This window comes from Vespa velutina, chromosome 1 (genome assembly GCF_912470025.1).
Source record: "Vespa velutina chromosome 1, iVesVel2.1, whole genome shotgun sequence".
Taxonomy (NCBI): domain Eukaryota; kingdom Metazoa; phylum Arthropoda; class Insecta; order Hymenoptera; family Vespidae; genus Vespa; species Vespa velutina.
Window position 1 is genome coordinate 7923123 of NC_062188.1, and position 23126 is coordinate 7946248.

The window sequence follows — 23126 nt, forward strand, 5'->3', positions numbered from 1 at the left end:
GTAAAAAAAAATATCCTTTTCAAAAATATTTTGTTTTTCATTTATATTCTAGAAAACAAAGTAAAAAATATTAAGAATGTTAATAATTAAAGCAATATTTAATATATTATATAACATATAATATATTACTTTTTAACATATTATCCTATTATTGTATAATTTTCTTTCTTTATTATCTAATCTAATATAAACACTGGATTATTTAGTTATATTTAATATTAATTCTTATAATAAATTATATTTTTTGTAATAAATTATTGTCGGCAGATAACATTAAAATAATATGTGGATAATTGTTAGTGTCATCAAAAATTATTAATAGATTTTCTATTTACCGACAGGAGGTAAGTTTGCGTAAATATATATATCCCACCTGTAAAAATTGCAAAAAAACAGACGTAATATATAAGTGTAAGCAATGTTTATTTCATACAAATGATGATACATACCTTTCTTACGAAATATTTCGAAAAAATTCATTCTCTTTTATCTTTTTGCGATCTTGCAAGACTATCTCAGTTTGTTTTAATTTATTTCGTAATTCTTGTAATGTATCCTCTGCTGATCTAGTAGCACTTAGTGAAGCAATATTTCTATTTCTATAATAAGATATAACGTATGAAAAACAAAACATTATTATATTGGCAATATTTTCTATAATATCAATACATATTACATACTTTATACTATTAATTACATTAGATAAATTCATGAAATTGGAATTAGAATTTATCCAATCCATATTGTACTGCATTGTAAATTCATTCAATTCATCTTTCATATTTCTAACTTCCTTAGATAATGTTGTATACTTTTGGCAACAATCCTTGATATCTTTTGTTAGATTCTGAGTGGACTATATTAAATAAATGATATAATTGAATAAACTATATTGGCAATATATAAGCACAATACTTTATATCAGTAATGAGTAACCTTTGTTCTATAAAAGGCGAAAATTAAAAATATTCTATTCCATTCGGGCCGCAACGAACATAATATTAAATACTTAATATTAAATACGTAATATTAAATCAAAAAATTTTTAATTTGTGGAATAATATTTGTTATTTTCAACATAGATTTACTTGGTTCTATTTTTTATTAATAAAGTTTGCAATATTTGGAGATATGTTTGAAACTATGACTCAGATACAATTTTTTAGTGATTCATTATCAAGATGATGTACTGTTTTTTATTAAAATTTTTCATTTTAGCTCATGCGTAATGTTTCTGCCGACAGTAGGTAAGTTGGATAACACGCGGGTCATGAGTTGCTTATCACTGCTTTATATAATGTATAATACCATTTATACAGTATTTACACATATTGTATATATTACAAAATATTACAGCATATTGAATTGCTTAAAATAAAACTTACGTATCCCAATTGTCCAAAGGAAAAGTTTTTATCATATAATGCAATTATACATGTAATATCGTCCCTGAAAGAAAATTGATATCTTTATATTTGATATATAATTATACAAATTTTAGAAAATATATACCAATCCTTTTGTTCTTTCTGCGTTCTTAACAGTTCTAAATTTTTTAATTTTTGTTTGTAAATTTGATCAGTTTTAATATATTGTAAGATAGATTGTTTCAAAAATTTTATTTTTTTTTGTAAATCATTATAGGTTGCATTTTTTGACCAATTACTAACAGATAGTTTAGTATCTTGAGATCTCCAAGAATATAATTGCTTTCGAGATTTCTTGTCAATAATATTCTCATCGAAAAACTGGAAAGATATATGTTAAGATATATGTATAATTTTTTCAAATTTTTTGTCTTGATGTAAATTAAATTTAACCTCTTTGATCAATGAATCAATTCGTATTTTTATTGAAAATTCATTTGACACACCAACATCTTTTATAGATATTTCCATATTCTTTTCACTCATTGTTATGTTTAAATTCTAGATTTTTATAAAGATATTATTGAACTATTATTTCCAAAAAAAAAACGTAAATTGTAATTACAAAATCTCGTACGTATTTTAGCTGCATTCAACACAGCAGGGAGCAGATTAATCGAACCGTTCAAAAATTTAGAATTATCAACGAAAGTTATTAGAATAATGTATTAATAGACAGATAAGTTCTTTACTATTTATATAAATGCTATTAATTTTAATTATTGCAATGTATATGCATTATACATAGATGATAAAAATAGTATTGTCTATAAACCTTAGTATATGGAAAATAGAAAAATTAAACAAACTAGTAAGTTTTAAATATAGTTTCCTTACATATATTTAAATATATTAGTTTCTTTTAAATATATTTATATACTTCTTATCTGCTACGAAAAACGTTTTAGTTTAATAATTTTTCTATGACGTTTTTATCTCTTTACATTAGTATCATAATACGTTCATTTATTCTAATAATTTTAGGTACACCCAGATGGCATACAATATTCTATGAATATTCTTATGTATTACAAATGTTCTTAATATTGTAAAAGAATGTTCATTGAACATTCATAAAAATCATGTGTACTATCTAGACATTTGCATATATTTTTTACTGATTAATATTTATATTATTATGATAAAAGTAATAATAAATACAAATGAAACAGTAGCAAACTGGTCATAAACCCTACTTCTAAAAATAATCTGTCGAAAGAAAGAATATTTCATATGACAGATGAATATTGCATATATTTTGATGAGCAAGATACCAAAAAAAGATCACTTTATCATTAATATGATACAAATAAATACTATATATATATATATATATATATATATATATAGTATATATATATATTTATATATATTTAATCAGTTTGTTTTTAGTACAAAAACTCTTCCAATATTGTAAGAAAAGTTGAAGTTATAAAATGGTTCATGGAAAATTTTTAAAAATCTTTTTATATTGAAATATAATTTATGTATTTTTCTTGATAATGCAGTATTAGTATACCAATAATATCGTTATTTATTTTTTCAAAGTATTTTAAAAATATTGTGTCAGAAGACCTATAAATTTACCTATAATTTTAATAAAATAAGAATATTGTATTATGGAAAAACTGTATATTTATATGAGATATTAGAGTGAATTCCTATGATATTTTATAATATAACTACATATATTTTATTCTCATCTTGTACTTTATAATCTTGTATCGTCTTTTTTCTTTTCCTTAAGGAATATTAATAAATATAAGAGAATATATATTGCAAGCTATCAATATTTTGAAACATAGATCACATTCTATAATTTCGAAATCCACCATTTACTTGTCTTGAATTCAGATAATTCTATCAAGTCATTTTCCTTCATCATAATTATTTTTGTTATGTCAAGAGTGAATGGGCTATACCAAAATATAGTATTTATGGAATGTTAACTTTTATGCGATGTATATGAAGCATCCTGAAAAAGTTTATTAAAGAGAATTGCTGAAATGGACTTCAAATTTGATAAAAAAAAAAAAGAAAAAAAAAAAAAAAAATCATTGATATTTCTGAAAAGAGGATACTTAGAGGTATTTTAAAACGTAAAAACTTATACTAAAAAAAAAATTTGTTAAGGAATGATAGTATGGGAGAAGAGTAACTCAAAAATCACGGATTTTTCAACAACCTTTTTTACGCAGTTAAGTAAACATAATGAAACGATGCAACAATTGTTTAAATTTTTTGTGATATATCTTTTACTGTTTTTAAGATATTTCATAAAAAAGAAAATTTTTTTCAAGATGTGATTTCATCCCTTAAAACTGAAATATGAGATGAAATAAAAATAAGCTTGTATTATGAATGACGTACTATACTTGCACCCAATTTCCGAATATTTTGAATTTCTGGTTTGCATATCTTTCTTTATTAATCGAAGCAAAAGATCTCGAAAAATTGTTCTCCAAAATTTCTTGTAGGTTAAACATTTTCTTTAATCATCCATAACTTTAAAAATAATTATAAGATATATAGAACATATGTTCATATGACGTTTTTTACTTATATCAGTATGTAGAGTGACCCCTTGAAGTATTGACATGCATGTATAAATCATCCTACGTATTTTTTTACTTTACACACATATTGTCACTGAATATTTGACAATTTTTGCGTTGAAAATTTTCCCTTGCGAATATTATGATTATCATTTCTTCTTTTCCTTTGTTCGCCATTATCAACAGTGATGTAAATCACGTGATCATGTATTCTGGTTTTGAGAAAAAGAAAAATATGAAAAATAATAAAGTTATATGATATCTTACATACACAGAAACAATAAATTGATTTTTATGACAATCAAATTCTCGAACTTCTTAGATACAATGTCCTTTCAAAAATGTATAACTACATTATCAATACTTTTCATATGATTTATAGTAAATCGTGTACAAAATCTGCAACTTTAAATGTATTTGGAAATGTGTTGAAAGTTAAATGTTTCGACAAAATCATTTTATAAAACTTTTTACACTTACTTTTTGATGTACTGCTGTAAATAGTGAATTCTGAAAACCATTGAATGAGATTTCACAAGTGTAAATAAAAATACTGATACAGGCATAGGAACCACTGTTTATATATTTCATAATATTTACTTATTCACTTTCAGAACCACTTGCAGCACTACCACTACCAGAAACACTACCACTTCCACTTGCAGACCTTGATTTTGAATGAGATCGTGACCTCGATCTGGACTTAGACCTTGATCGTGATCTTGATCGTGATTTAGCAGGAGAACCAGATCGAGATCTCGATGCTGATTTTGATTTGGATCGAGATCTCGATGCCGATTTTGATTTGGATCGAGATCTCGATGCTGATTTTGATTTGGATCGAGACCTTGACCGAGAAGAATTTCTCGATTGAGGTGATTCAGATCTTGATTTTGATCTGCTACGTGATTTAGATGGGGAGCGTGATTCCGATCGCGATCTAGAACGAGAACGAGATGAAGACTTTGATGTAGAGCGGGAACGTGAACGTGACTTGGATCTTGAACCAGATTTAGAGGGAGATGGAGAATGCGTATGAGATCTTTTACTGGAAACACGAGAAGATGCTCTGGATGATGCGCGCGAACCACTCTCATTTTCGGAGTCAGCTGAAAGAAAAGAATAATAATGAGAATATGATAAAAATTGCAGATATATCAAAGTTAAAAGTATCTATAACCTTTCTCTTCTGCTTTTTCAGTTTCTTGCTGCATTTCTTCTTCCTCTTCCTCCTCTTCCTCTTCTTCATCTTCGTCTTCTTCTCCTGGAGGTTCTAATTGTTTTTCCCTGTATCTTTGCATTTTAAATTCATTGGCATTTAATGGTCGGTGACGCACAATTAATCGTGTATTATTTGGTTGTTGGCCAGCTTTCTGTCTGCGTTTACTTAGCCGTACACGAGTTTCCAATTCATTATAGTACACCTAAAATCATGAATAAAGTGATTAAATAAATACTTCAATAATTTAGCAAAAATTTTTCATCTTTGATATACCCCATCTTGTCGTATAACGAGGAAATAATTTTCTTCATATCCTTTAGATGCTTTGCTTTTAACATTCCAATTATACTCTCTAGCCATCTTATATTCATATTCTTCTTCATCTGCATAGTCAATGCCAGCGGTAAAATCTCTCCTTCGCTTTTCTAACGTTTCTTCTAAAGGTAAGAAATATGCTACAAATTGTTCACCACTCTCATCCATGACACCCCTATTCCAATGAAATTATATATTACAAAGATTTATTATTAATTTATAAAATATGGATAGTAGAAGTAAATTAAATTAAAATAAATTAGGACAGATATAACTTTACCGAATCATTGCTTGAGACATCTCTTCTATTTGAGCAGGGACAGAACGTCCTGTTGGTGCAGGATCTGAATCAAATATTACTTGAGCACAAGGGTATTTCCATAACTGTGAAAATAAAAATATATGATTATATTGAATTTCATCAAAAGTTATCAAAATTCATTTTTACATTAGAAGGTACCTTGAAATCAGGATATACAGGTAAAATTTCAACAGGTACAACATTTGGTTTGCTATAATGTTTATCAATTGATTTCTTATTGTCCTCAAATGTTTTTTCAATTGCTTTTATTTGACTTTCTCTGTCCATATATAATGTCTCCTCCTGTGAATTGCACAGAAAATCAGTATGAAATATCACAAATATATAAATATAAGTTAACTAGTTACTGTATTTGTATTCTAACCTTGAAATTCTTCTTAATACTATAACCAACTTTAGCTTCAACTTTATCAACTGTTTGTGGTTGAAATCTAGTTTGTTCTGTTGAAATATATTCAGTACGTCTAAGCCAAGAAACACTTCTGGCATGATGTCTAGATCTTTTTGAATCTTGTGGTGTAAGAACATCTTCTTCAAGAAGTTTTTCATCAGCAGGTTCTAACTGACCATTAACATCTCCAGCATAGGTATCTTTATTTATAAGATCTATTTCAACGCCTAGATCATGTTCTGTCAAAACTTCATATTTGTAGTTACGTTCCAATGATGTGGGATTATACCGTATAAATCTATTAAGTAGTACAATTATATTTTTCACAGATGATTATTTTATAAATGCATAAAACTTAATAATCAATACATACCGAGTTGATTCAAATGGATATGTGATAAACTTAGGATCAAATGGAATATCAGGAAGCGTATTACAATATTTAACTCTGCATATTAATTCAGATCTATAACAAAAAATAATGCAACTGACAACAATACGTTGTTTGAAAAATATATATATATTTGAGGTGAATTTCCTTACCTTTTTTCTGCTGGTCTTGTTGTTCGTTTGTCTCTTTCAGATGTACTCCCATTAGTTTGAATTGTTGGTGCCATGTTATCGAAATAGATGATACTTGAAAAAATTCGCGTAAACGTTTATCAAAACTGGACTAAAAAAACAGGAAAATATAGAACAACCATCTGGCCTTTGCTTGGTCGTTCAACGTCGGGCGCTACTTAATGTTGACTAGTGCGGTTTCTCATCAAAATCGAACTGTGATTGGCTCGTACTTTTTAATCGAATTTTTGTCTAAGACCCAGAGTACTTATAGTTTTATTTGTGAGGATCACCTTAACTCTTTCTAGATTCATAAGCGAAGAATAAGCAATTTGCAAAATTTGCAAATTAAGCAAAATCTCAAGACGTGACTTGTTGAAGATGATCTTCTTTCAAGATGCTTTAATGTGTTTCATGAATGTTTCTTACTCGACAAAAGCATAGACTTAAAGTTATCTTATTAGTATTGTATTTATAGTTATTTAAAATGATCTTAATTTATACATCGCAAAATAAGATGGTCTTCATCAAAGATGAATTTAAAATTATAATACGTGTCGAGAGGTTAAAGTGTATAAAACGACATGTGACAAAAATATATTTACTGTATTATTTATAATGAATTTAGAAAACTATAGAAATATCGAAATTCGAAATATTAACTTTTCAAATGTGGAAAAAGAAAAAGAAAAAGTATAAATACATATTAATAAATAGTATATTTGAGATGACCGAAATTTTTTCCCCATTTCTTAACGAATGGCAATTAAAAAATTTTGTTTTCGAAATCTTCAGTTATGCTTTGAACATTAGCGTTAATAGAAGACAGACTTAGGAAAACAATCGTGGTTTATAAAAATCTCCAGTGTTACAATTATTAACCTAGATGTATCTTTTTATTTACATTAAACAAGCAGATCTATGGATGTAATATGTGATGTATATATGTTTTTATATATAGTATACATATATATATATGAAATATGTAGTATTATATATTTGTAATATATATATATATATATGAAACATGTAGTATACATATATTTGTAGTATATATATATATATATATATATATATATATATATATATATATATATATATGTATACTACATATTCAAAAAAAACGTATGAATATAAATTTATAGATATATATTTTCATCTATTTTCACAAATATAAAATCTATTAATTTTAAGATGGTTTATATTTTCTATACGGAACAATTATCGTACATAGAAGTCTGCAAATACATTCCATGACGTAGCGTTGCTACAAAAGTTTTACCATGGCGGGTTTAATTTCAATTGTTGTGGTATTGATTATAATAATGAATTATTCAAAATATTTAAGAAATATTTTATAAATTTTATCAATTATCAATTGTCGAAGAATACATTGAAATATTTAATTTTGTGATTTATTAATCTATATACAATACATTTTATCGTATGAATGATCCATTTAATCGTACGAATGATACATTTTACGATTTTATTTTCACAATAACAAGATTTCAATCCGATATTCTTCTAAATAATTTTTGTGATTTATGCAGTTTGATATATGAATCCTTATCGCGCTGAATTGTGACGTCAAACAACCTGGCAATCTAATTACTGTATGAAAACAAGTCACGTGTCAATTTAGCCACGTGTTATAATTCAATTGATACACAATGCATCATTTAATATGTAAAGTAAATTTGAGCTTAAGATAATAATAACAAGAAATTTTAGATAAGAATGAATTCTTTATATAAATAATATTGACAAATTTTACGTAGATTATTTAATATTAATGTGATATATAATCTTGTGTTTTTATTATTTATATAGAAATGTATAATTGCAGACAGATATTTCGATTATATAAAACATTATATATAAAACATATAAAATAAATAAATATAGTTATATATGCGATTATATAACTATGCTTTATAGTACAAAGTATATTTCAATATAGACTGTAAAAATGGTGACAAGTCATAAACATTTTAAACGTTTAAAATTAGAGAAGGTTAAAATGAAAATAAAAGTAAAGAAAAGTAAACTATTACCAAAAGAATTAAATGTAACAGACATTATTTAAAATTTTAAAAATCGTGATTTATAAACAGTTCTAATAAAATGATGAAGCTGAAAGTGTTATTAAGCTTAATGTTGAGGTTTGCATATTATAATACTTTTCGTTTATTTATATAATATTTATCCCAAAGTTTTTCATTAGTATTATTTCGTTTTAATATTAACCTTGTCTTCCTTTGATCTGTAGGATTTATTAGCAAAACTTCACTAACATAATTCTATAATTTGTCAATCAGCAATCAAACAACTCTAAGACATTTTATTATATCATTTTTTAGGAATTTTTAATTCTCAATTAAATCCTTTGTTATAAAGAATCTTTACTTTATCTTGCCAAAAAACAGTTTAGAAGAAGAGATTCTCTAAAAATATTAAATTTTATTTTGAGTCCTGTTTTTAATGGATGACTGATTCTTTTCTATGATCTTTTAATTTCATATTTAAAATGTGCAATGATATATATAAATCTATATATTAAAGAAACTTTTTTATTAGTTTGAATGTATTGGTACAAAATTAAAATAGTGTACTTGACAAAAAAGTTATAAAGCATTACTGAATCCGTAGATATGATTTCTAGAATGCACATTAAAAAGAAATTAGGGAGACAATTAAAAACATTACATTTTAAAAATATTAGTGGAACATTGAATTAATTAATGGAAGATTTTAGAATGACTTGGAAATCTATTATAAATTGTAAAAGAATTGAAAAAAACATTGTATATCTGCTGTAAATGCAATATACATAAATAAAGAAACTAAATATGTTCCATTTTACAGACAAGTTGATATATAAGAGTGTAAAATTAAATTATGATAGTATTGTTAATTTAGAAAGTGGTATGATTGAGAAAAATTTAGATATAGGTGAACTAGTTGAATATATAAATATATTAATGCCTTTAATGTTTGATAGCTGAAATAATGTATAAACTACTAACGCGAATGCACGTGTGTGTGTTTATATATGTCCGGAAAAAAGAATTAATAAAATTTCTGAAACTATTATTTCTAGTTAAATATCTATTTTATTAAAACATATTATAATTATTATACAATTAATAATTGAATATATTGATATATTAGATTATGATTATATAAATATCTAAATTTTTTTCAAAATGTTTACATTAAGAGCTTTCTAAATTTTTATATACTTAAATGAAAATTGTTGAGAAATTTAAAAAAAGGAAAGTTTTTTGGTTTAGAAATGTTTGAAACAAAATTTAGGCATTTGTTTATATCTATAAATATAAATCATATAATCAATAAGTTGCACAAGAAATACTATATGTTCTGAATTTAAGTAGTATTTAAAATATATTTATATATATAATGTTTTGAATTCAGTTATGAATTATTACTGTTTTCATTATAGAAATAATCGATAATTGGTGCAATATTAATAATTTTGCATTCCTACAATTCTCAGAAGCTTATCTTTAGGCATATGGTATATCAATCATATATAAAAATATGATAAAAATGATCAGTCGGTACTTCCTTATCAAAAGGAATATAAAATTGCCGTATTGATAACTAGTTAAATATTTATCACAGATAGTGAAAAAACAATTAATTAGAATTAGAAAATGTAATATTAGAGGATAAAAAATAAATGTAATTTTATTTCGTAAACAGACAAATTTTCTCTTAATAGAAAATTAAATTTTAATAATTATAAATTACAGTGATCTTTCAAATGATCCTCACACATAATACATGTATATGTTGTAAGATAATATTATTTTAATTTTTTTATTTATTTACTTATTTAATATAATGTTCGCCATTTCAAAAATTAACAATACTTATAATAAATACTGTGTTAATCTGTATATACATATGATTAAATATATTTTGTCACATCCTTAAAAATCAGTCAAAGTCACATTTAACTTATTTCTTGCAGTACTTAAAATCTAGTGATAATGCTCACATTTTCGATCAATGCATCTTCTACAAATCCTTGATTGTCAACACCATTTTTTCTGATATCATCTAATCGTTTTAATACTTTTTGTTCATTATATTTTTGATTATTTACAGTATTTGGACATTCTGAAGTTTCTAGGTACATTGTTTTAATGATATTTTCAACACTTGGAGTAATTGGTAAAACTGGTAGTTCATTATCCAATTTTGGCCAATTTGGATTATTATGCAATTCATACTCTACTCTTAAATAATGTTTCTTGGATTTTTCAGGACGGTGAAGTTTTGGCATTAGCTTCTTTTCTATTCCATATTCTATTATTAAAGTTTCAACAATTAAGCATATAAAAAAATTTGCTAAAGCAAGTACTAAAATTATAATCCTCCAATTATAGTCTGGAGGTACAAGTAATTGTAACAAATTTATTACCCAGTTTGCAGGATAAACTGTAATATATACACAAATTGAAATCAAAAGAACAATAGAAAATGTAAACATACCATTTGTATAAATAGGTTGCCTATATGGTTTACCACGCGAGAATATTATTGCCATCGTAATGTATTGAAACATAGATACACAGAATACTGAATAGTTTTCATAACATGTATATCCTATATTACTAGTATGAACAAAAGGTGTAAACCAAGGGAAATACCGTACAGTATGATATGCTATTGCTTGAAAAGTTGTCATTATTAACATATGCACTGTTAAAGACAGTAGAGGTGTGAAACTCAAGAGACTTGTCATGGGTGGATCTTTAGCAAGTTTTTTTTCATATGCTTGTGTTTTTCCAAAAAAGGAAGCAAAATTTACAATCAAGAAAATATCAATAAATAAAAATTCTAAATCTGTCAAATTAGAGTCTATTGAATATAAAATTATAACAGACAAAAATTCTGTCAGGGAATATGCAACCATAAATTTGAAAATTCCAAATGATGTGACTAAAGCAGCTCGTCCTTGTCGTATGACTTTAGGAATACATGTTATATCAGGTATTCTTGAAGTAAAAGGACTAGCCACGCTGAAAGAGAAAAAACGTTGAAAAAAGAAAATATAAAATTATAAAAAATATATAAAATTATAAAAAAAATATTTGGTGTATTTTGAAATATAATCTTTTTTTATTATTTGATTCAATTTTTACCTTGACTCTGCTTCTGAGAGAGACACACCTGCATGAGCTGCTCTTAATGCTCCACAATCATTTGCACCGTCTCCACACATAACTATGAAGTACATTTAAGAAATCGAACTAAATATTTGTAATAAATTCATAAACGTAGCTAATACATACCCACATAATAACCAAGTTGCATAAGTTCTAGAACCAATTGTTGTTTTTGATCACTTGTCATTCTTGCAAATATTGCTCCCCTCACGCAAATTTTTGGCACAATATCAGGATAACATTCTTTTAACAATTGCCATGTTTGCCCAGTTAAAGCAAATCTATAATTTTTTATATCTATTCCCTGTTCCATATCATCTAACATTGGTATCATATGTTTCTTGCCTTGAAGATTCTGAAAAAAGTAATTAGCGAGTAATATTACTCAAAAAGAAAGATTTCGATGTTAAGATAAGTTTTTAAAATTACATACTTACCAATTTTGGAGTTATATTTTGTGCATTGAAAAATATTTCTGGTTGGGTTTTTTTAAATTGATTTGGAACTATGACTACATCTATAACTGTTTCATTAGGTAAAAGTATACCACACTCTTTTGCAACACTTACTGCAGTTTGTATATTATCACCTATGTCAACCAACAAAAGACAGATTTTATTCATGTATGAATAACATTTTAATTATAAGTACAAAAATAAATCTACAAATTACCAACCTGTGATCATTATCACATGCATATTAGCTTCTCTAAGTTCCTTTATAACTGATACTGTTGGTTCTTTTAATCTATTTTCTAGGATAATTAAACCCAGAAATTCCAAGTTTTGTTCGACTTCATCTCGCGTCATTTTTGATACCTATATACAAAATTATTTTATTTTATTTTTTAAATTGGAAAAACTCCATTAATGCTGTATAATTAATAAATATATGTTACCTTAGCACCATTTTCAATTATTGTAGATTGCCCTATAGCTATTACGCGATAGCCTTGCTCTGTATAAGTTTTCAGAGTTGTTATTATGTTTTTTGGTAGTGTTTCTGGTTTACTTAAACTAAATATCATTTCAGGGGATCCTTTAGTGTATGCTTTAAAATGGTTAGATCCTAGAATACGTACTATCACAGACATTCGTTGTAAAGAACTTGAAAATTGATATTGTTGCACAATACCAATTTCTGAAATTTTATTCATATTTTTTGTAAAATTATTATTTTGTGGTGGTTTCACTACCGTTGGTGCCACAAGGTCATATTTATCTGATTGTGTTGTATCAGATTCTTCCAATATCCATTCAGTACTTTCAAACATCTATGATCAGTTTTATAATAACATAAATTAGGATTCTTATTAAATTTATCTTACAACCAAATTTAGTGATAAATCTTGAGAATTACATGATTACCTTAACATCCAATGGATCCCCACAAAGTTTACCATTAATGATATTTAGACTGTGACATACTAACATACCCTCAAAAAGAGGATGATGTTGTAGTTTCGGTATATTCTTCTCTGATTCTTCCAGATTACCATTTGTACATGGCACAACACCCCACATATCTAAGCCATCCTCTGTCAGCGTTCCAGTCTGTACAAGTAGATGAAAGTAAAGAAGAAATTTGATATTTCATAGTCTCCAAATCTGTAGATTAATGACTTTTTAACAATATGTTAATTATTATTTTCTAACATTCTTACCTTATCAAAACACACACAATTAATACTGCCAGAGACATTAATGACCCTATTATTGATACAATAGATTTGTGTACGTTTTAATCTTGCTTGTGCATATAATTTTCCTACTGTCATTGCAGCTGGTAAAGCTGGAGGAACGACTATTGTAATTATATCTAGAGCTTTAATTGCAATATCACCTGCTGTAATTCCTCTTGAGGCCTAATTTTTGTAAAAGATATTGAATAGTCTGATAGTAGAAATAGCTAATAATAGATTCATAGCCATAGGACTTTTTTCTACCTTGGTAACAACCGTATATATAAAACCACAAGTAGCAACACATGCGAGTATTCCAATGAATTTATATGAATCTTGATCGAATTTGAAGTCTGCTGGTGGAGGATATAATATAGCTGCGACTAATGCACCTCTATTAGTTTGTAGACCTGTTCTAATGACTCTTGCAAGAACTGGTTTATTTCCATAACATCTACGATATGGAAGATAATTTGTTGAATTTTAGAAATATTTAGAAATATGCAATTTTACATTTTTTTTTCATTATACATACCTAGTTTGAATTATAGTAGTTCCACTGTATAATGTATGATGAGAAGACTGTTTTGAATCATATGGCACTTGATTTGATGGTAATGGTGTTTTAGAAACTGGTACAGATTCACCTAATCAAAAAAGAAATATTTCTTCAATTGATATTAACTGTCAAATAAATTTTCAATGAGATATACTTACCAGTTAGCATAGATTCATTTATTATACATTGTCCAGTCAATAATACTGCATCACACACAACTGTCCCATGATGGTTTGGTAATTCTATAATATCACCTGGTACTAGTTCATTACTTGAAATGCTTTCAAATATACCAGAACTTCGATATACTCTAACATTTTCAAATGAGGCCACAGTTCCTTTTAGATTCAGCTGATTCTAATGTATACACATATTACATTTTTACACATATTAAATTAACAAAAAATATAATTGGATAATTATAGTTGTAATCTATTTACTTTACGTGTTTGCAAAATGGAACTTGTAATTCCAAAAACAGACATGCATATTATAGCAATGGTGTAATAGAGGTACTCTTCGGCAAACCATACTGCTAAAGTAAATACTTGAAAGATGTAAAAAGGATTTAAAACTTCCAATAACAATAATACACCTATGCTTTGTACTGGCACAACAATCTCATTGTTTCCATAGACGATTCGCCTATAAAGTTTAAATAAATAAAAGTAAATTTTCTGTATAAGTAGAATTCGATATTAAGCAATTAATAAGGTTTATATATTAAATTACTTTATTTTATATGTTAAAATACCTTAGGAATTGCTCTTCCTTAGAAAGTCCTTTGTTCTGACCAAGATGAAGGTCTGAACACAACATATATTTGTCAAGACCAACGAGTTTAGAAAATGCGTTTTGTGTAACATCCCAAATATAACATTGTTTTTTACACCAGAATGCTTTATACTCTGTTACTTCAGATTTTGTACCATTTTCTAAATTAAGTTTAAGTTTTTTATTTCTGACACTTTCAAGCAAGTTTATACTATTACTCCCCAAAATTGAACTGAATGATTTATCACTGAAAAATGTATCATCTAATAAGATATTATCTCTATAAGATATTAATTGTTAATCAATGATAATCGAAATATCATTCCAGTAGATTATCTTATTATTATAATTGAATTACGTTATGTACGCTCTTATGTCTATTCTTACGAATTATAATTATATCATAATCATATATATGTAATTGAAATTCAACTGACCTCACGTTTTCAGTAGATATTGTCTTAATGTTCTTCACGAAATAGGATTTATACCTTCCTTGATAGTCATCCTGCATGTATAATTATTGTTATTTTACGTAAATTTTTATCTTCTATTAAGAGAAAAATAATAATGGTAGGCTTGTGCGTTAATAATGATTTTAATTGTTTCAAGAAGTAATAACACTTACGATCACAAGCAATTTTGTGGCTTCCTTTAAAGGGCATTTCCTATGTGTTGCATACAAATACAATCGCGGGTACCAATGGAAAAGAAGTCTTACGAAACCGACAGTTAATATATAAGAAATGTAAATTATAATCGTTTTCAATGTACTCCTTTCAAATCCATATACTTGCTGAAATTATATATTTACATATTTTAATAGGGTATATCATATATATATATAACATCGAAGAATAAAAAACAACAAAAAAGTAATCTTACTATATCTTCATCTTGGCCAGTTTGGATCTTTTGACAGTCTATTTTCGACTGTTCATCTTTCTTTATGGCTAGGACAGAAGATTAACGTATATACATAGATACAATTAAATTATAAGTAGAATATAATGAAATATACATATATTTTGAGATAGCAGTAAAGAAATAAGTCACAATATATAAGTTATAAATTCTTGTTACGGTTCGTATTTGTAAATGGCGCGATCTTTCGTTGACATCTTGCCATTATCTTATTTGATCTGATACGATATAACGATTAACATAGTAGAATATATTTAAAAAAAATAACACAAAAAAAAAAGAAAAAGAAGACGAATTGTTTCGCCATGTTAAAATAGGACGGAGATTCAGTAATGGATTTTTTTATTTGCCATTCTAATACCATCAATCATGTATAATATTACAGATTTTAGAAATAAGCTTACGCGATAAGAATGCAATAATACCTCTGTAATGTCATAAAAGTACGTCTCATAAAAATTTTAATTCGTTTGTTTCTTTCACGAAGATATAGATATATTACTTTATTACATTACAGTGAGCTCTTTTCAATAAGTATTAATACTTTGTTCAATATTATTTTTATATTTTATTTTTGTTTACCAATGAATATGCAATAATTAAGTATCTGTATTTTGAAATAAAAGTAAATTTGTAAAATTTAAATACGATATATTGGAAAATGAACAGCGGAAAAATGTGCAAAAAAATGTTTTATTTTCATTGTTTAAAAAATTGATCCGCTTACCATTCGAATTGCTCATAATCGCCTCAAAATAGCTTCGAGATCGTTTATCTAAATAAGGTCAGTGATTCTGTATTAGAAACTTTCGCTTTTTCAAGACGTAGTTGTCAGCTTAGAAAACTTTTCTCTCCCTTTATATCGCACTGAAAATAATTAAATATTTACAATGCATTCAATTGTTACGTTATTGTCATATTTAAATATCTTTCCTATGCATTATTGGATAAAATTCTTACAATTTTCATGATTTACTCGAATTGTAAAATTGTAAAAGAATTTTGACAAAACATTCAATCATCGAAGAAATTCAAAGCTTATCCGCGCAAGTCAAGACTCGCGATAACCTTTTCCTTGAAAAATCATTTTAAAGCGGAAGTGACGCGAAAGATAAATCATGGTCGTATGCGATTACGTTGACCGTGCACTTGAATTACACACAGTTAGTACAGCCGTTGTACAGTCAAATAACGAAATAATTCATTACTCAAATCATTCATACCGTCTAAATAAAGTTCACAGCTTTTGTATGAAGTTAGTGCATATGCAACTGATGTATCGAGAGACTATATAACCCGAAAAGAAAGTAATTTGGTACTATAAGTGATGAATACATGCTGATAAGGTGCCATTAATGAGTGAAGTATAATATTTATAATACGTATAATATATGTTTTTATCTGTGTTAATTTGCCGTACTTAATTACCCGTTTAAAATCCTGTTACATTGCGTCGTTATAAATTTCTTTACAACCGCTTTATTTAATTTTCAGTACTGTTACAATTAATCCTCTAGAACGTAAACATGTTGGTTTAAAGGAACAATAAGTAGATAATTATAATACTACTGTACGTGAAAAATATTATACGACATAGTTCGATAAATTCGGGTAGACTAAAATTATTCCAAATAAAACATTTGAGAATCCGTTGGAAATATTTCGATGAAGGTCGAATTAAGAAATTTTTTTATTCAATTTAATGCAAATTTAAGGCATCTTATTTATCGCAAAATTGTTTTCATCTTCGTCGGATGAAAATTAAATTTTAAACATTTCATATTAAATGAGATTAAATCGAATTCATTTTAAAAACGTTTTATTATTGTATTGTCTGAGTTATACTCGAGACAACACAAAAACCTCAATTTTAACAAGGCCGTCAAACAGGTAGTATTTTTTTAAATCGCTGACGCACACCAAATGTATCCTTCGAAAAGTTTGTCCGGTATATCTTTTGACGTTCTATATATGTAGGTGTGCATAAGATCGACGTGCGATAACTATACGAATGATTATTATATTTGCCAAAGTCAGAATATATTTCTTTTGAGCTCGTTTTTATTGCTTCTATCAAAGAGATTAGCTGTATGGAAATATTTGGACAGATAAAATATCAACGTACACGTCCATACTTTTTTTGTTCTTTTTTTTTCTTATAAATAATTATAGAAAAAACACGATAAGAAAAAAATAATGAATATTTTTGCTTCAGTTTGTTCACGATATATGTTTTTATTATTTTTAACTTTTACAGTAAAAATTCAATAGGACAAAACGTGTTGTATCTAACGTGTCGTATATTGTATCGGTATTACTTCGTTTTCTTTGCGTTCGTTTAGTCGCAAAAACATAATAACTGCTTTATTTAATATATATCGACCGAATAATTTGTAAGTTATTTCACTTATGCAACAGTTCTTCGATTCCCGACATTCTAATATCAAAACAATTGTAGACTGTCAAATGAAATTTGAAAGTGAAGAAGCGATAAGAATTGTAAGATATAGCAAGGCAAGTAACTACTGAGTTCTTTGAAATTGTTATAAGAAAATCGACCGGTATTGTAAAAGTTGTCAAAGACGACATAATGATTGTAAGTCTTTCTTTGCGACATATAAACGATGATTAATGATTAGCGGTAATTATTTAACGAAATTATACGGACGGATAGATCAGGTGGAAATTCTTGCGATAGCGACATTGTAACTCCGTGTTTTACAATTGAATGAAAAGAGATAATTAGGGTTGCATAATAACTCGTTCTATTCTTATTAGGCGACAAGGTACATCCTGCTACGTTATGCTACTTTCGATTTGACTATGTATAGGGAAAAAAATAAACCGCGATTTTTTAAAAGGATATTGCGATACGAGCGTGGCTTAGAATTAATTTTATAGTCAAGATTATTTATTGCATATGATAACGTAAATTCATCAATGCGATTAGCCAAAAAATAAGAAAATTTGTTAATTATGATTTTCCGATCTATTTAATTCTCTAAGCGACATTATTTCATCATTCTTTTTCAACTTTTTACGTATAAGTAGGAATATTTATGGTGACTCAGATGGAAAGGAAAAATGTGATCGTAATTTTATCAGTTTTTTTTTAGAATATTGCAAATATGTGTAAAAAGTTGGTTATATTATAATCGATTTGAATAAATTTGCATTAATTTTTAAATTATGTACAATAGAAGCATTTTACAGAGTCCAAAGATATTATAAAATACTATTCCACGAACGTACGCGAAGATCATATTTAAAAGATATGAACAAAGAGAAAAATTAAGCGAAACGAAACGAAGTTTTACTCACCCAGTTTGCCTGTATCTTTCCTCGAGGCACAGATAATTCCAGTTTCTTTTTTTTAGAATGCCGTCCGCGCTTTTCGCGCGGATCTGGACATAACCGAGATGTCTTGGGATTAATTTTCGATGTTTAATTTTTAACGGATTCCTTACGAATATTATAACAGTAACAATCTTTCTTTCTTTTAAGATGACTGATAGATAAAAAAGGAAAAAAAAGATTAAAAAGATAGTTGAGAAAGAGAAAGAAACGAACTAAGAGCTAAATAAAATTTACATAGAAATCGAAAGGAGCGTCCGAGTTGCGCAAATTCGATAACAATCGAACTCAATGAAACTCGCGTTTGTTCAAGTGTGATTTTATACTAGACTCTCTTTATGTTTCTTCCTCAAAGCACAAAGTCATGACTTGGAATGAACGCTAATACACCTGTCTCACGTCAAACTCAAACGAGTACTACGGCTATAAGTGTGATATTTCAAACTCTTCGGCTCTTACGTTGTCATCTCGAATTTCCCCCACCTCTTTCATTCATCCCCTCTCTTTCCTTCATATATAATCATTTACACAATGTAATGTGTTTATGTTGTCAATTATACACGTCTCATTTGGGTTATTGTTTTGTCATTTGTAAATATTTCTTTTTACTCGTTCTGCAAATACTCTTTGATATTTCCAAATAAACATAACAAAACAAACGTAGTTAGTTTGAAATTATGAACTATTATCATCATTTATTAACAACAAAAGGAAAAAAGAAAAAAGTAAATAAAAAAGGGTTTTTTATAGGATCTTTCATATCCACATAATATAATCCATCCATGGATTATAATAAATATATATATATATATATAGTTTTTGTTTTTTAAATTATAATGAGTTTACTATTCGGTATAATCCACGAAATTATCTACTTTATTTTTTGAATTCAATTCATGTTCGTTACAAAACAATGTTTGAGAGACGCCCGAAAAAGAAAAATAATCAAATACCTATTGCGCAGAAATCTGGCACGGTTGCCGTTTCGCAATAATCCGGTTAGAGTGGGAATTGGAAACGTAACGTAAGACATTTTGCTTAAACTCGGAAGATTTCACACTTATATGTAAATGAACCAACGATAGGTGAACATCATTTCCATTTTAAATTTCTATCAGTTTATTCTCAATTTATAATTTGGGATCTTCTGGCATCTAAAAAATAATACGATAGCGATACAATGTTAATCTGTTTGAAGAGACTTGCTTGAAATGATAACTGGTAATAAGACTGATAAAAAACTATATAATTCTAGATTCGTTAAGATTCAAATATCATTTTATTTTTTAGTATAAGTTAATTATCTATATCCCTCTTGAATGATAATAGAACGTATTATTTTTCAAGATTTGATAAAATAAATTTACTGATTGGATAATAAATTGAGTTTAAATAATATCGCTTAACCGGCATTAATTCTCGATGTAGATAAATGATTCTATGTTTAATTATTTATTGTAAAAATAAAGATCTTTAACTTTCAGTTACTATATTCGATTATTTATTGTTACGTATTGACTAAAATATTCATAGAAATATTAAATCAGTTGTTATCGTTCATCATTATTTCGTTTCTCTTTCTTCGGAAGAAACGTAATATTCACGTATTAATCGAATTAGATATTTAACTTAATTATTTATTTTATTAATTTTCAAGCAAAAATAAAACAAGAAAGCAACTGCGTCAAAACAGATGATATGAAAAATTAAGTATGTGAATTTCTTTAATATCATCATATTGCACGACGTTACGTCCTTTTTCAAAACAGTTGTCTTCATTCTAGGTATATGTCTGACAGTGGTATTAAACAAAGAGATTACAAGCTATTTTAATGACTAGATCAATTATGAACAAATGCGTAAACGCATACATAAATATATACATTTGCACACATATTTCGCCGAAATTCTTTGATCGATAACGATAATCCTTCTCTAGTTATTGTATTCGGTATTCACACGATAAAATCGTATTATTATTGAGATCATGTATGCATTGCGAGATTATTTATATTGCGAGTTAATTCTTTGAAAATAATCTCTTGGAGATTACGAACTAACGTTGAATATTTTTATCTGTATCTTTCGCAATATTTTTTTTTGTAACTACGTTTTTATTGTATTCGATTTATTTTTCAGTAATTTTAAGTAGTTCTCGATTGAAAATTGCATTATTTCTTATTAAAGTCGAACATATAAAATGTAACTAATATCAAAATTACAAACTTTATTTTTCATATATATATATACACATATATGAATCCATACATATATTTTTCATATACATATATATCATATATACATATATACATATATATATATATATATATATATATATATATATATATATATATATATGTATGTATGTATATATACATGCACGTATTATATTAGATTATCATAAAGAATTATATGTACACGCGTGAAATATGAGAATACGTAATTTCGTGTTACGTGTTGTTCACGTGTCACGGACAAATAGAAAGGAGAAAATGATCGGTGACCGTTGGTCAGCAAGCCTTAATTATCAATACCGTCTATCTATGGTATGGCGACCTATTTAGCAAAACTTTACGTCACCAACGCACTTACATATATATGTATTTGTGTATATACTCTATCTTTCTCTCTCTCTCTCTCTCTCTCTCTCTCTCTTTCTCTCTCTCTTCCTCTCCCTCTTTTTCTGTGTGTGTGTATGTGTATGTGTTGCTACCGGTTACACGAGCGCGCACGTGAAAGGATCGAATCCTTGATGTATGTAAATATATATATATATTCCTTAGTAAAAACGATGCGATAATTATTTCATGGAAGTTGCAATCTCGTTTCTCTTTTTGTTACAATAACGGTACTTTATGTTAAATATCCATTTAAACGTTCTATTTGTCTTGTTCGTAGATTAATGGCAAAGTTCTTTCTCATTGTTGGATCAATCTATGTGTTATCTTATTTAATGTATATTATTTTGTAGGATTATCCCATTACGATAGAAAATAATAATGGAAAGTAGTGGTATAGGAAAATAGTGTTGTAAAAAAGCATTTTTCTTTGAAAGGATCTGAATAATCTACTTTCTCTTTTTATCTCTTTTGAACGAGTAAAAGAAAATATTTAATTTTTAATACTCGATATTCTGTCGAAACATGAAAGAATTTTGACGCAATGTTATTCGGCAAAAAAAAATTTATTAATATCACGAAATTTTTGATCTGCATAATCCTTGCCATTTTTTGCACACAATAAAGAATTTTGTTACTTTCGCGCTAATCTAATCGATGGTATTAAATTTGGCTATTATGTACTTTATTGCAGAAGAAAAACAACGCTATTATATTTTTTGTCACAAAAATTTTCTGGAATAATCTCATTAAATTAAATCATTTTGATTTTCATGTTGAGTAATGTCTATAATTTTTTCCTTTTTTTTTCAACAAGGAATAGAGACGATAAGTTAAACAGATATGAATCGATTAAAAATTTTTATGAAATTCTTATTTGAAAAATTTTAGTTAAATAATATTTAACGAATATCCATAAAATGGTGTTACATAGTGAAAAATAATACACATAGATCAAATTTGTGTCATATAGTAATAATAGTAAAAAGTGATAAAGATAAGATGATCGATATCAATTAAGTATCATTTTACTATAGCATCGCAATGGCCAATAAATGATCTCAATTTTCCTGATATTGGCCTGAATCGGTACCCCACTTAATCGCGGATGTATGAAATACGAATACAGAAGACCCATGAACTGGATTCCCTTCTCGGCAAGGAAGGTTATACCAATGCTCTGAACTGATCTATTGGATCAACCTTGAGGCTCCCCGATTAT

The 23126-nt window shown here is 27.0% G+C and overlaps 3 protein-coding genes and 1 long non-coding RNA gene across 9 annotated transcripts in view; 1 reads left to right on the forward strand and 3 right to left on the reverse strand.

Moving 5' to 3' along the window:
- Nucleotides 1–200: 200 nt before the first annotated feature.
- On the reverse strand, nt 201–3905 carry LOC124949370. Its single transcript, XM_047494355.1, has 8 exons — nt 3798–3905; nt 2005–3402; nt 1821–1928; nt 1513–1748; nt 1386–1449; nt 681–856; nt 450–599; nt 201–373 (listed from the first exon to the last, which is right to left on the reverse strand). The coding sequence occupies exons 2-7, from the start codon at nt 2017–2019 to the stop codon at nt 455–457; spliced, it is 744 nt and encodes a 247-aa protein (XP_047350311.1). The 5' UTR covers nt 2020–3402; nt 3798–3905; the 3' UTR covers nt 201–373; nt 450–454.
- Nucleotides 3599–7020, reverse strand: LOC124949363 (RNA polymerase II-associated factor 1 homolog). Of its 2 annotated transcripts, XM_047494341.1 has the most exons (10): nt 6776–7020; nt 6606–6698; nt 6206–6530; nt 5980–6123; nt 5800–5903; nt 5478–5694; nt 5163–5406; nt 4583–5091; nt 4463–4492; nt 4094–4194 (listed from the first exon to the last, which is right to left on the reverse strand). In XM_047494341.1, the coding sequence occupies exons 1-8, from the start codon at nt 6847–6849 to the stop codon at nt 4583–4585; spliced, it is 1710 nt and encodes a 569-aa protein (XP_047350297.1). In that variant the 5' UTR covers nt 6850–7020; the 3' UTR covers nt 4094–4194; nt 4463–4492. The 2 variants fall into 2 exon arrangements, with proteins under 2 accessions (XP_047350287.1, XP_047350297.1); XM_047494331.1 differs by having other exon boundaries at nt 3599–5091; nt 6776–7019.
- A 1616-nt stretch (nt 7021–8636) lies between these two features.
- LOC124955155 overlaps nt 8637–23126 on the forward strand; it is a 58699-nt gene continuing 44209 nt past the window's right edge. Inside the window, exons 1-2 of the long non-coding RNA XR_007102780.1 lie at nt 8637–8958; nt 13485–17296. This is a non-coding gene — a long non-coding RNA (uncharacterized LOC124955155). The remainder of the gene's footprint in view (nt 8959–13484; nt 17297–23126) is intronic.
- LOC124955129 (polyamine-transporting ATPase 13A3-like) lies at nt 10515–19727 on the reverse strand. Of its 5 annotated transcripts, XM_047509091.1 has the most exons (19): nt 19524–19727; nt 19254–19440; nt 16660–16799; nt 15894–15961; nt 15637–15804; nt 15446–15516; nt 14989–15255; nt 14675–14879; nt 14393–14591; nt 14211–14322; nt 13940–14129; nt 13658–13858; nt 13362–13547; nt 12893–13267; nt 12671–12812; nt 12432–12583; nt 12121–12349; nt 11971–12052; nt 10515–11847 (listed from the first exon to the last, which is right to left on the reverse strand). In XM_047509091.1, the coding sequence occupies exons 3-19, from the start codon at nt 16673–16675 to the stop codon at nt 10797–10799; spliced, it is 3714 nt and encodes a 1237-aa protein (XP_047365047.1). In that variant the 5' UTR covers nt 16676–16799; nt 19254–19440; nt 19524–19727; the 3' UTR covers nt 10515–10796. The 5 variants fall into 5 exon arrangements, with proteins under 5 accessions (XP_047365047.1, XP_047365038.1, XP_047365057.1 ...); XM_047509082.1 differs by having other exon boundaries at nt 19254–19727; XM_047509101.1 differs by lacking the exons at nt 15894–15961; nt 16660–16799; nt 19254–19440; nt 19524–19727 and having other exon boundaries at nt 15446–15558; nt 15637–15772.